This window comes from Andrographis paniculata, unplaced genomic scaffold (assembly GCF_009805555.1).
Source record: "Andrographis paniculata isolate CXL003 unplaced genomic scaffold, ASM980555v1 Contig57END, whole genome shotgun sequence".
Taxonomy (NCBI): Eukaryota; Viridiplantae; Streptophyta; class Magnoliopsida; order Lamiales; family Acanthaceae; genus Andrographis; species Andrographis paniculata.
In genome coordinates this window covers 398,413-412,516 of record NW_026137592.1, presented here as the reverse complement: position 1 = coordinate 412,516, position 14,104 = coordinate 398,413, and the positions used below count along the sequence as shown (strand labels likewise).

The 14,104-nt window shown below is 36.2% G+C and overlaps 4 protein-coding genes across 4 annotated transcripts; 2 read left to right on the top strand and 2 right to left on the bottom strand.

Annotated features, from left to right (window-relative positions):
* Positions 1-3,534: 3,534 nt before the first annotated feature.
* Positions 3,535-5,556, bottom strand: LOC127257506 (uncharacterized). Its single transcript, XM_051283964.1, has 5 exons — positions 5,266-5,556; positions 4,674-4,732; positions 4,352-4,454; positions 3,765-3,907; positions 3,535-3,672 (listed from the first exon to the last, which is right to left on the bottom strand). Exons 1-5 carry the CDS (start codon positions 5,554-5,556, stop codon positions 3,615-3,617), a joined length of 654 nt encoding a protein of 217 aa, XP_051139921.1. The 3' UTR covers positions 3,535-3,614.
* LOC127257505 (NAC domain-containing protein 30) lies at positions 5,541-6,911 on the top strand. Its single transcript, XM_051283963.1, has 3 exons — positions 5,541-5,700; positions 5,813-6,084; positions 6,158-6,911. Exons 1-3 carry the CDS (start codon positions 5,541-5,543, stop codon positions 6,671-6,673), a joined length of 948 nt encoding a protein of 315 aa, XP_051139920.1. The 3' UTR covers positions 6,674-6,911.
* A 51-nt stretch (positions 6,912-6,962) lies between these two features.
* Positions 6,963-9,071, top strand: LOC127257504 (beta-amyrin 6-beta-monooxygenase-like). The gene is made up of 3 exons (XM_051283962.1): positions 6,963-8,301; positions 8,393-8,580; positions 8,678-9,071. The coding sequence occupies exons 1-3, from the start codon at positions 7,284-7,286 to the stop codon at positions 8,975-8,977; spliced, it is 1,506 nt and encodes a 501-aa protein (XP_051139919.1). The 5' UTR covers positions 6,963-7,283; the 3' UTR covers positions 8,978-9,071.
* Positions 9,072-9,943: 872 nt separating this feature from the next.
* LOC127257154 (calcium-dependent protein kinase 11) lies at positions 9,944-13,993 on the bottom strand. Its single transcript, XM_051283502.1, has 11 exons — positions 13,821-13,993; positions 13,600-13,664; positions 13,351-13,449; positions 12,606-12,680; positions 11,782-12,538; positions 11,436-11,579; positions 11,200-11,352; positions 10,990-11,105; positions 10,693-10,860; positions 10,393-10,617; positions 9,944-10,310 (listed from the first exon to the last, which is right to left on the bottom strand). Exons 5-11 carry the CDS (start codon positions 12,326-12,328, stop codon positions 10,173-10,175), a joined length of 1,491 nt encoding a protein of 496 aa, XP_051139459.1. The 5' UTR covers positions 12,329-12,538; positions 12,606-12,680; positions 13,351-13,449; positions 13,600-13,664; positions 13,821-13,993; the 3' UTR covers positions 9,944-10,172.
* Between the last annotated feature and the right edge of the window lie 111 nt (positions 13,994-14,104).

Sequence of the window (14,104 nt, the reverse complement as noted above, 5' to 3'; positions counted from 1 at the left end):
GCCTAAAGTAATATATACATTCTCTAGCTATATATATATATATATATATATATATAGAGAGAGAGAGAGAGAGAGAGAGAGAGAGAGAGAGTGGGGGTTGCAAATAAAGCCAAGTCTTATAAATTAATTAGTTATAGTGGATTTTATTTATGAGATAAACTTGAGAGATATGATATAAGATTAATTAATTAAGATTAAACCCTAATTAAATTATGTTTCAAGAATATATTTTTCAGATGAAACTTTAACCATGCACCCCACAGAGCTCCCATTTGAAAATATTCAATGAATACATGGTTATATGTTCAGATTAATAATAAATAATTTAATTTACCAACAAAATTTATTCAATGCTTCTTAAATATGTTTTGTGTTTATTTTTCCTATGTTACGTTACTTGAAACAAATTAATTAAGATTACATATCGTTCCTGTCTTATTTTGGTATATAATTACTCCTATTAATTAAGGTTGTCACTGTATGTTAGAGAACTAAAGAGAGTATATATATATAGCCTTTGAGAACAGGAAGGGACCAAAGATACATACATACATATATATATATATATGTATATATTGCTCAACAATACACAAATTAAAGGTCCCACACACACATACACACGTGTGTGTGCGTGTTTTTGTTTTGCTCCCATTATATTATTAAGTTATAAACAAACAAACCCTAAATTGGCAGAAGCAAAATCACAATCAGAAAATTGAACAGCTGGAAAGAAAATGATTCCATAAATGAACTAATTCCAAAGTCATTCGGAAATGGAATCGAAGAAGAAAAAGATCCATTCAAAAAAATCGATGCTCCGTTTACATAGATAGTTTTGAAACTTTTGATATTGTATATCTACTGTATTTTTTAAAAACTATCACGTCAAATATATTTTTTTCTTACAAAATATCGTATTAAATATTAACTTTTTATAATCCTTAAATTTTTTCAAATCCCGCTTCTTGGACTAAACTTAAACGGCTCCGTTCACCAATATTATTTTTCAATTGCGAATTCCAAAATATAATAAGAAACACAATATTTTATACGAAACACGAATTTGTTTTTGAATATTCTTCAAAAATATCTCGTACTAGTGGAGTTCACCTAGACTTATAAAATATGTAATTTTCTTCAGAACTTGAGTTTGCACTCCCAACCGTACCAAAAAAGAGTTATTAACCATCTTTAGACAAACACTTTTTAACCTCAATGAGAGATTACTAATATTAATTAGGGTTTTTGATTTTATCTGAAAGTGGTTATGATGTAATAAATTGAGGTCCACTAAAATGTACGTAATAACCACACTAACTACTTGGCATTAATTACTTTTTATTACATAAATTATATATATATATATATATAGCATTAAACATTCAAAGTAGACTAGAGTCTAGAAAGTTTCTTTTTGGGTTGGTAATTAGTAATTTTTAATTGCAATTAGAATGGGTCATAATTGCGGGTTAGCATTGTTTTGTATAAACTGTCCTTTTCAGTTCACAGATGAAAAACCATACATTTATTTATTTGTTAATCATAGAGAATGAGGAAAAGGAAGATCACATAAGATTTGGAATTATTTCCTCAGATTGTAAACATTCATTGTTTTTATGTCATAATTATTATTATTATATTGGTCATGTCACACAAATTAAATTCTTTAAATCAATTAAATTGGTACCATCGCACATTATAAGTTCAATATGCATATGCAACTAATAATCATAATAATAATAGTATGTTCCGTGGCAATGTAGATATTTGATAATTGAATTAAATGAAGATAGATGGATCGATGTGACATTTTGTCCAAAAATAAATAAGATAATGATTTAATTGGGAGGTAAATTAAAGGTAACTTTCCGACCAAACTCGCAATGAAAATAATTGTTAAATTGAATATAATAATAATAATAATTTGAAGAAGAATGGAATGCCATTGGAACGTAACAACCCACTTTGTGTAGTGACACTTTGTCAATTAGTATTTCATTATTAACATTAATCAACAAACAAAAATGAAAATAATAATAATAATAATATTTATAATAATAATAATAATAATTGGTCCCATTTTGAATTACTCTGTAATAATTGTGATACTGATAAACATATCTGCATCACTTAATGGACCATAATTCCATTATTACCACCACATTTTTTTTGTCCCTCTCTCAGTCCTAATAATAATAATAATAATAATAATAATAATAATAATAATAATAATAATAATGACCCTAATTTAATTTATTTTTTCATGCAAATGAGTTATTATTATTATGTCTCATCAACCGTGACAAGCAAGTAGCCGCAAAGTTTTCTTTGTCCTCTGTAACCAAAGGAATTTAAAGTACATAAATTTGATTGTATATTATGAAAAATCAAAAATAAAAATTGACTATAAAAATGTATATGTGATGATAAATAATCACTTACCGTACTATACTTGAGCCACTGAATTTAATACAAGTGAACGAACTTAATCTAATTATATGTTTGATGGATTTTCATCGACATTAATTAGAATTATAAATCTTTTTAGTTTCAATAAATTACTTATCGCATGAAGCTTTATATTTATAATAAACATAATAATTATTTTGTTATTGGATGGATTTCATCTTTATTTTCAGTAGTTGGCATGATTTTTTTTTTGTACAAGAATTACCCAATTAAGCTATTCTTCTAGCAAACTTGACAATTAAGAATATGTTATTTTCAAGTACGAGGTATAAATAAATTGTAAAAGATGTCTCTTGAACTCTTTCTTTAATAGGAAATTTTTAATATGGTTAGAAGTATATAATAGTATTTCATTCCTCTCTCTCTCTCTCTCTCTCTCTCTCTCTCTCTCTCTCTATATATATATATATATATATATATCTATATATATTATATATTTATAACTATGTGCAGGTGTATCTATAGAGTGTGCTCTTCTCTTGCAACATACTCAATGTTTATTTTTATTTATATATTTGAGATAACAAATAATGCTACTACTTTTGTACTGAAAAAGTATTCTACACCCAAAAAGCACATTTTCTTTTTTTAAAAAAATGACTGGTTTTTGTGTATTTTTTTTATTTATTTTTAGTAGCACATCTGTCTTTTACTGATTCAATTTTATTATTTTTGGATTGAAATATGCAATAGAAGAACTTGCATGTCTTTTTTGGCACCACATTGTCTGATTCTGCTTTGAATATTATATATCAGACATCCTTAAAGGCATTTTTTTGTTTTCATCATCTTTTTATTAAAAAATAAAAGGGGTTGAATTAAATATTCATATTCTTTCATTTCAATATAATAAATTTAATATATTAGATTGATTTAATAATTCTAAATACACGCAATAACAGGTCTACCGTCGATTACGTCGTGTCCCACCCATCGACGGTCCATGTCATCTGAGGACTCCAAGTCCCGGACCTGCAGAGAATTCGACCCGTACCAAACCTCATAATCATTCAGAAAAAAAGACTGTGATGACTCATGATTAGAAATTCACCAAATCGGAAGGTTGTGGTTCGTCCACGTGTCAATCTCTCACAGTCCCCGCTACCGTGCGCACCGGCCAGAGGGACCGCCATAGCTATGGAGCACTAGAAGATGAAGCGCAGCAGCATCCACTCCGAGGACGATGGGGGTGACGAACGACGTCTGCAATCAGGTTAATTGGGGAATTAATGTGAGTGAGAAATGACGACATCTGCTTTAATCAATTACGAAACCCTAGCTAATCGAGTGCATACCTGAGAATGCGCCATTTATCGGTGGTCGTGGCGGCGGCGGTGGCGGCGGCGTGAAAATAAGGCGTCCACGCCGTCCAAACAGGGCAAGGATGGATATGGATGTATATACACAACGCAGCCCCACGCGCAATCAATAACGAAGCCTACCTTTAAAATTGACAATTAGTTACTTTCACTGCTCAAAATGGCAATAGAGGAGAGGACGATGAGGATACATCATATAATAATATTAATATAGCTACCTCATTCTCACTCCCTCCTGCTGCTCCTGCTTATATGTTTTATATTTTATTTTATTTATTTATTTATTTATTTTTTGTAGGTTGAGTCCCAAGTTCTTTAATTTACTGTTTTCATCTGCTCATCCTGTGAAAATATCTATATCTATATCTATATAAATATATTTGTATGTATGTATGTATCCATCCCTCTCATCACCAACATTAGCCTATATTTTATTATTGCAGAATACTGTTTCTACTTTTCTTTTTCTTGTTTGGCTGTTCATTTCACCTATATATATATATATATGTATTGATATTGATATTGATATCTATATGTATTCCTATATAAGCATAGCTACTTACCATCCATAGATGTGCTGACCAATCCTCTCTCTCTTTCTCTCTATTTCCTCTCAAGCTTTCTTTCTTGCTTGCATTCTGGAGGTGAATTTTGGGCAACGCAGAGCTGTAGGAAGCACGTTGTGGTTAGTATTTATTCTCTCTGTTGAATTTATACATTTATTTAAGTCTGATCAATAGGTAGCATGAGATTCTGTACATATATATGCATGAAGCTATTATTATAGCTTGTGCATTAGTTTCATGTCTATTGTATCTGTGTCTGTGAAAGCAGTTATCCCTTTAGCATGGGGTTGAGGTTTTGTTTTCATATATAGCTTCTTACCTTGAAAACATGATAGATTCAGTTATTCTCTCTCTTGAATATATGTAGGAGGCCTTGTGCTGCATATAAGAGAGGAATATTGATTAGCATGTTGGATTAATGAAATTAATGATGTGTGGGAATTAATTGAACTTGTAAATTATATATGCAGCAAGAGTGACTAGCTAGGGTGGGTGGTCTGAAACCACCACTTGGGCAATGAGGAGTGGAATGCACTCAAAGAAATATGAACATGCCAATATCCCATATGCCCTTTAGGAAATAAAAAGTCAATTTTTACGCTCACTCTCTATAATTTAACCATAATATATATATATATATATATATAGAGAGAGAGAGAGAGAGAGAGAGAGAGTTCTTGGCATTATAATTCCTATGCATATGCAGCTAATTATGAGTGTGCATTTTTCCTAGCTATATATATGTTTCAGTGGTGTACCACAATTGGTCTGCCACAGAAACTACTACCACAGCCTCAAACACATGCATCAAAACCTTGTTGGGACCATCCATCATTCTATTGTGCTCACGAATGGATGAAATCATCATTGAAAAAATAAAAAAAGATCATGACACATATGGTTTCACTTACATCATAGGAGAAGGAGAGAGTTGTGTGAGTTTTACTCTCTTTCTCATCACCAAGGTGTCTCCCAAAAAGTGGCTTTATCTTAGAAAGAACCTGTGTTGGACAAATAGATCTTTCTGGTTGGAGTTGCTTTGGGATCCACCAGGCATCATACCCCGCGGTTTTAGTGGTGCCCATCGACCTCAAAGTCAGTGTAGTGTGCATATACATACGTTGTTGATTGATCTGTGGACACATGGTTTGATTTCCTGCAGGATCAAGAAGTAGAGACATCAGAAATGGAAATGGAGTCATGTGTACCCCCCGGGTTTCGGTTTCACCCCACTGAAGAAGAACTTGTAGGCTACTATCTCAACAGGAAGGTTAACTGTCTCAAGATTGATCTCGAGGTGATCACTGATATTGATCTCTACAGAATGGAGCCATGGGATATTGAAGGTATGCAGTCATCTATTCCCTTGCATTGGTTGGTCCTAACTGCATAATCCTACTATTTATAAGGTTTAGTAGTTTCTGAGGATGTGTGTATTTGTTGTGTTCCATATTTCAGACAGGTGTAAATTTGGATATGAAGAGCAAAATGAGTGGTACTTCTTCAGTCACAAGGACAGGAAGTATCCAACAGGGACTAGGACCAACAGAGCAACGAGTGCTGGTTTCTGGAAGGCGACAGGAAGGGACAAGGCTGTGCTTTCAAAAGATAAGATCATAGGGATGAGGAAAACTTTGGTGTTCTACAAAGGAAGAGCACCGAATGGAAGGAAAACAGATTGGATCATGCACGAGTATCGTCTCCAGACATCTGAACATGCACCTCCTCAGGTAACCCCTATTGGCAATGATAAAAGATGAAAATTCAATTAGCAGTGCATATCTGAGTAGATCAATGCAACAGGAAGAAGGATGGGTAGTGTGCCGAGCATTCAAGAAACCAAATCCAGGTAATAAGCCTGGGTTTGAAGGATGGAACAACACTTACTACCTCAGAGACAGCAGCAACTACAGGCCTCCATCATATCCCAGCACCTCAACTCTGTTGCCTTTTGATCCATCTGGCCTCAATCAGGGAACGAATGCTCTTCAACCTCCATTTCTAGCAGAAAATCTCAAACCCAGTCTCAGCCCTTACGAAAGCCAAATGGTGGATCTTCCAAATCTTGACAGCCCCTCCATCTCAACAAGCTTCGCCACAACTGATACTAACTTCGACCACAGTGCTTTGGCTAATGAGGAAGCTGAAGATGGAAAGAGCCAATTTAGCAATCAATTCAGTGAGTGGCAGAGCTTTGATAAACTAATTGCATCATCATCATATGCATACACAACAAACATGCCTTTCGCCTCTCAAAATGATGAGCTAGATACTCAAAATCAATTAAGTCATGTTCTTGAGTGCTTTCCTGACTTGTAGGGATTCTAGAACGAATGCATATCCATGTAGAATTTTATTTAAACATTGTAAAAATAACAGACCCCTGTCCCCTGAAAATCCCATCAAAGGGCAGTCTCTTTTTTATTACAAAAGTTGCCTAAGATGCTTCCCTGCGGACATAGGCTAAGTGTTGGCTCTGATTCTTGACCGTTCTTGTGAACATTTGTAAGTTTCTTCCATATATGTATATGGCTTTCTTAGCCTGCTTCAAGAGAAATCTCTCTCTCTATTTTCTTTTTTTTTTTTTTTGATGGGAGTATTATGCTTTTTCATGTTTTTATAGCAACTCCACACATAACATTGGTAAAAATTTGTTCTACTATCTGTTTGTTATTAACTTAGTCAATATATCATCAATAGGACAACCTCAAGGATAAGATAAATTATTAAAGGACTATAAACTTAATTGAAATACCACAGTTTGTCATGACTCAAAGCGCTTCACCTACAGTACAAAAACTTTGCAAATTCAGCCCCCCAGATATGCTTTAATTTGTCTTTTTATAGCCCTCTCAAACTGCCAAAAAAGCAGGCAGATATGCAACTTTTATCAAGCCCTTTAAATGTTATATATCTATATATATAATCAATGCTCCAACTTCTTAAGGCACAAAACTTCCATTATCATCCATTCAAAAGTTATAGCTGCTTAGAAAGAAGCATGGAAGCATACTTACCATATGTTCTTCCTCTTGTACTTCTTCCTGTCTCGCTCTATGTTATCTCATGTATACGCCGAAAGGATTCTACCAAGTTAACAAATGCACCTCCTGGCTCGAAAGGTTGGCCAATGCTGGGGGAAAATATGGAGTTTGCTCTGTTAGGCCCTCAAAAATTTGTGAAGGATAGGATGGACAAGTACTCACCTGAGGTATTCCAAACCTCCTTGCTTGGAGAGAAAATGGCAATATTCTGCGGAGCACAAGGGAACAAGTTTCTTTTCATGAATGAGAATAAACTGCTCACTTCATGGTGGCCACAGTCGATGAAGAAGGCCTTGCTGTTTCCTGAATTTGTGGAAAGTAACCTGAAGGAAGTATCAGCACTGAAACGTAGCTTTCACCATGATATTCTCAAGCCTGAAGCATTGAAACAGTACATACCTGTGATGGATGCTCTGGCTCGCGAGCATTTAGATCACGACTGGACGCCTAATTCAGTTGTCAAAGTTGTCCCCTTGTCCAAGAAGTATACCTTTGAGCTGGCATGTAGATTGTTTCTGAGTGTGGTTGAGCCAGACCATATTCAGAGGTTGTCTGATCCCTTCACTCTGGTGACTAACGGCATGTTCTCTGTGCCTATAGATCTTCCAGGAACTGCTTACAATAGGGCTATCAAAGGAGGTAAAATGGTGAGGGAAGAGCTGATGAAGATTATCAAGGAGCGGAGGAAGGAGATGACTGAGAACAAAGAGACTGAGGGTCGAGACCTGCTGTCCAAGATGCTGCTTGTGACTGATGAAGAGGGGCAGCTCTTGAGTGAAATGGAGATCTCAAACAATATAATCGGTTTGCTGGTGGCTAGCTTCGAGACCACGAGCTCTGCTGTCACAGCTGTCATGAATTATCTTGCGGAACTTCCCCACATATACAAAGAAGTTTTGAAAGGTGAGTCATTCCCTAAATCATAGATTACAGTTTATCACTGTGATATTACAGCATTTAGAAATTAAAAGAATTACTGTCTGGGATGTTACAGAACAAATGGATATTGCAAAATCAAAAGGCCCTGATGAGTTACTGACCTGGCAAGATATTGAAAAGATGAAGTATTCCTGGAATGTGGCACGGGAATCTCTCCGGCTGACGCCCCCAGCTCAAGGAGCATTCAGAGAAACCACAACTGAGTTCACCTATGCAGGTTTCACCATCCCTAAAGGATGGAAGGTATGCACACAACCAAAACTCGTGCTGTCTTTTAAACACACATACTTAATCAACACCTGCTTAGTTCTGAATCTCCACTCTGAATCTTCACTTGCAGACATTCTGGACTGTCCATTCATCACACAAGAATCCAAAGTATTTCCCTGAGCCTGAAAAGTTTGATCCATCAAGGTTTGAAGGAAGTGGACCGGCTCCTTACACATTTGTTCCCTTTGGTGGGGGACCCCGCATGTGTCCTGGAAAAGAGTATGCCAGGCTGGAAGTGTTGGTCTTCATGCACAATGTGGTGAGAAGGTTCCGGCTCCAGAAGGCTATCCCTAATGAGAAGATAGTGTTCCATGCTTCTCCAACTCCAGTCCACGGGCTCCCGGTTCACCTCCATCCTCATGAGAAATGAGGGCTACAGAAAATGATGTATCCTGTTCTTGTTTTATCTGTATAATAATAATCTGTGACAACAAAGCTATGAATGTATTGTTTTTTTCAGACTGTCCTCATGCCTCAGTGTTCATAGATAAAGCTAATAATTCTGCCGAAATATACTTCTACATTAATAGCTGTATTTGATTACTAAGATTCAAAGTTGTGGCCAGAATCCACAAGAAGGATTCATAGCCAAGAAGTAACAGCATTGCAGACCAAAGTTGTATGCAGTCTAAATGGCAATCCAAAATTTCAAAATACCACTAGAACTAATGGTGCATAATATCTTTCAAAAGGAATGATGCAGCGCAGTGGAATTGGGACGAACAAACTCTTGAACTATCAGAGAACCTTGATCTGGTCAATAATCATGGAATTTACACAAGGGTGGGTAAAAGAATGTGATTCTTGTTATCCAGTGATGCTTCTTAACCATATAATAGCTGTATTTAACTCAAAGAAATGAATTTGTCAGCTGTGCTATCGAACATGGGAAAAATTCTTTAACTTAATCTGAAAATAGTCCACACAAACCTATCTGAGATTTTCAGCATGCTCTAATCTGTTATATCTGTCCCCGTCCATTATCCCGTAGATAGTTCCTTTTGTATTGATTACCTTCATATCTAGTGTCTGCAACAAAAAGAATAAATGAGTTTACAACACCCACTTTAAAAAATTAGCCAATAGAACTCCTCTTGTTCTTCAACTGTGATCGGGATTTTGTCATTTAACACAAAGTGTTCCAAGGTATGGCTCGTTTTCGTTCCCGCTAATAACACTTTATGCAGGGTAGTCTGTATGGAATGAATTTTTCACAGAACAATAAATCAAAGAGGCTTCTCATTTAGCACTTTCTTGCAATAACACCTTATTTATAGAGAGGGTTCCCGGAAGCCATAACAATTAGCCATATCAGCAGAATAAATCTGTTGCGGAATAAGTAGCAGTTCAATTTTTACAAAGGCTTCAAGAAGTATGTTAATAATATCATTGGCTGATGTAATCATGTGGATAAAACAGAAGAATCCTGTGTCCTTAATACACATCTGCAAAGGAACTTATCTTGAATTTCCTTTCATGACACCAATCATATAATGAACAGTGAGTGTATGGGAAGAACAGATCCAAAAGTTACACGTCAAGAAACACACAAAGAGGCAGAGATTTTACTCTCCCACATTGTTTTTCCCTTGAAAGGCATCTGCCAAATTGAAGTTTAGATTCCCTCTCATGGATCTTGAAACACCAAGACCTGGGTTGCCCTTCATCATTGTAGCAAATTCCCCATAGTCTATGCGCCCATCCTGAAGTGGACATATCCATTATCAGGAGGTCATGATTTCCTGGCAAATTAACCTAACAAGAAATAGATGTGATGTAACTTACATTGTCCATGTCGATTTCTTTAATGATTTCATCAAGCTGGGCATCTATCAGTCCAAACTCTTTGGCGGCCTGCTGCAGCTCGTCCATGGTTATGTAGCCACTGCCATCCTTGTCGAAGAAAGAGAAGGCAGCTAACAGATTTTCTTCCCTTTCCATCTTGTTCAGGTGTAAGGTTGCAGCTAGGAATTCACCATAGTCAATGGCTCCATTGCTGTCTACATCTGCCTGTAGGAAAATGGAAGAAGTCATGAGCTTCAGGGTTCCATGACTCCATCATGATGGAAAGATGAATGTACGTACTGCATCCATTAGTGCCTTGATCTCTGATTCCATTATGTTGGAACCTACTCGTTTCAAACCTTGTTTGAGTTCGTCAAATGTTATTGTTCCACTGTTGTCTGTATCGATCATTTTGAACAGCTCTTTGAGTCCACCTATTTCTTCTTCAGACAGTCTTTCTGCAATAACCTGAATACGTCGAAATACATTTTCCATGAACACAAGATGGTCCATAATTTCATCAAATGAATTCTAAACCCAACGCTATGTAGTTTGAAACACAATCGATGGTATGGCAACATCAATATGGAAACCTACACGCAGAGCCATCTTCTTCAGTTTGTTCATGGCAGAGAACTGCTTTAACCGAGACAGAACAGCAGATCCTAATGGCTTGTCTGGGGCAACTGTGTCGTCCCCAATCCAAGGATGGCCTATTAGAATTATATATTGAATAAGTAAAATGATAATGAGAAAATACTCAAACCATTCACACTATTATTCTTCTTCAAATACTGTATCACTCACATAAAACTTCATGAGCAGAAATTCTGCTTTTGGGGTCTTTTTCGAGCATCTTCCTTACTAGGTCCTTGGCACTGTCTGAAATGTGAGGCCATGGCTCAGATTGAAAATCTACCTTTCCCTCTAAGATTTGTTTGAAGATCCCATTATCCGTTTCTGTAAACATTCAAATACATGAATTCTCTAGAAGAGGAAGACCCTTCATTGAATTTTCCAAAGGAAGAATTTAAAATGCTTACCTGCCCAAAAAGGTGGAGCCCCAGACAATAAAATGTAGAGAATGACACCGGCACTCCACACATCAGCTTCTGGCCCATAACACTTACGCAGCACTTCAGGCGCAACGTAGTAAGGACTTCCGACAACATCAGAAAGATATTGGCCTGGAAAGAAAGGATGCTAAGAGTCAAGTAAACATCAAGTTCACAATTGATCAATAAAATCAATTAACATAAATGGCTTTTGAAGCGTTCAAAGTTATGCATTTCATTTGAGTATGAGGATGAATCTGAATGAAATTAAAAAATGGCTTGGTATGTCCACAAAAGAATGATCTGCATTAAGCATTTTCTAAACAACGCCTACCTGGCTTATAGAAAACAGATAAACCAAAATCTGTTGCCTTAAGCTTTGCATCCTCGTGAGGTGAATCAAAAAGGAAATTCTCAGGTTTGAGGTCTCTATGCATGACACCTAGAGAATGGCAAGACTCCACCACTCCGACAATGGTTTTCATGAGGCGAGCAGCCTCTCTTTCACTATAATGTCCTTTCCGAATGATTCTGTCGAAAAGTTCTCCCCCACTGCATAACTCCATGACCAAATGTACAAACATGGTGTCCTCATAAGTCCCTTTGATTCTAACCACAGATGGGTGCTCAGACAAATGGTGCATTATTTGAATCTCTCTCCAAACATCATCACAATCTTCCTTGCATAGAAGCTTGCGTTTTGGAATGGATTTGCATGCATATTCAATATCTGTGGCTTTTTCCACACAACGGAACGTTATGCCAAACTGTCCCTGCCCCAATTTCTTCCCTATATTGTAATGGTCTCTAAGCCTTGGCGTTTTATGTGGAAGAATTGTTGGCGAGGGCCTGGAGGACGATCCTAAAGACCGTCTCTTCATTTTTTGACAATGTTCCTTTGTTGATTCCTCCTTGTTTATTTTTCTGTTGTGAGGAGCTTTTCTTTTAATTTTTGAATTTGGATTAAAGAAGAAACTGATGGAAGGCAGAAGAATTGTGGTCGGCTATTCTTTGCCTCTGAAGAATTTTGAGTTGCTATTCACCTTTCTTTTCCTTTGAGAAATTGCAGAGAATTTATGCACACCATCCATCTAAATTTAGATACCATATCAATTATAGAAGACTGAATAAAAAAGTAACGATTATAAATTCATCTACCTAATTCCAGCACAAAATTGCTTTGACTGGTGTTCCATACTGCCAGTTGGTGGACCTTATGAATGCATACCATGACTGAAAATAAGAAAACCAAAAGTTTTGATCCAAGCAATAAGCTTCTCATTGTAAAAACTAAATGAAATTGAAGTTAAAACACAAATATTTAAACATGAAACACACTCAATTGTCTTGGATTAAATCCATAACTCTAAAGCCTGAAAATTTCCTGTAAATAACATGCTATAGATATGCAAACACAGGTGCAGAATATGCTCCCCTAGCTGTGTACCACGTCAATGATTGGTTAGCAATTGCAAACTAAAATTTAAAAACAAAATTTCACCTAAACCCGAACCCCTACCAAAACCATCATAACTTTCATGAGGCCTTTCATAACTACATTTCTGATGGTTTTTAATCAATTGACTTCATAATGGAAAGGTATGTCAGTACATATCATACGTAAGTAGCAACATGCCCTGTTTCTGTTACCATACCTTCTGCTAACAAGCATTGTCCAGGTCTCAAATTGCAGTCATTGCAAATAGAAATATAATGGTATAAGGAGTATTCTAAATGGTACAAAGAATCAACTGTAATGAAAAGATACACATCAAAATTAGAGCATCAGCAACTTAAAAACGATACCCTTTTTCTCTACCATAGCTTTCGACTTGCTTCAAGCCTTCAATGAGCTCCAAGCAATTACAACTCTAATATAAATTCATACCAACTCACAACTCACCTAATTTCCACCAAGGGAAGTTTGCACGCCCGACTGCCGTTGTCAAAGCAATACGTAATTGTCCTATCTTCTCGACACCTATTAAGAAAAACCGAGCAGCTAACCGCAAATGAATCAGTTAACCAGTAGATCTTTACCCGAAACGAGAAAAAAATTCTTAGGATTGAAAAATACCAAACAACACGAAACAGAAATCATCACTCAAGTATTTCAGTGGAGCTACTCACAGTAAAAAAAATTACTACTCACAATAGACAAGATTGACAAGAAGACTCAATCATCTTCCTAAAGATGCCCCCAAATGCCGTTGCCTGCTGATTAAAAATGTTAACTTCAATTTCAACAGCAGCAAGAAATTTCAATGTTAACTTCAATTTCTTAGGATTGAAAAATACCAACCAACACGAAACAGAAATCATCACTCAAGTATTTCAGTGGAGCTACTCACAGTAAAAAAAATTACTACTCACAATAGACAAGATTGACAAGAAGACTCAATCATCTTCCTAAAGATGCCCCCAAATGCCGTTGCCTGCTGATTAAAAATGTTAACTTCAATTTCAACAGCAGCAAGAAACTGCACGAACAAGCCAAACCAGAGAGTGGAACAATCCATCTCAGTAAATGCAGATGAGACTTCAAATTGAACAGCAGCGACTCGACCGCGCTATTCTCCACTACGGTGTTCGTTCAAACATGCGTATTTATACAGAGAGACGCACGTGGACGGCACGCTTAATTGGGCCTTCTTTTC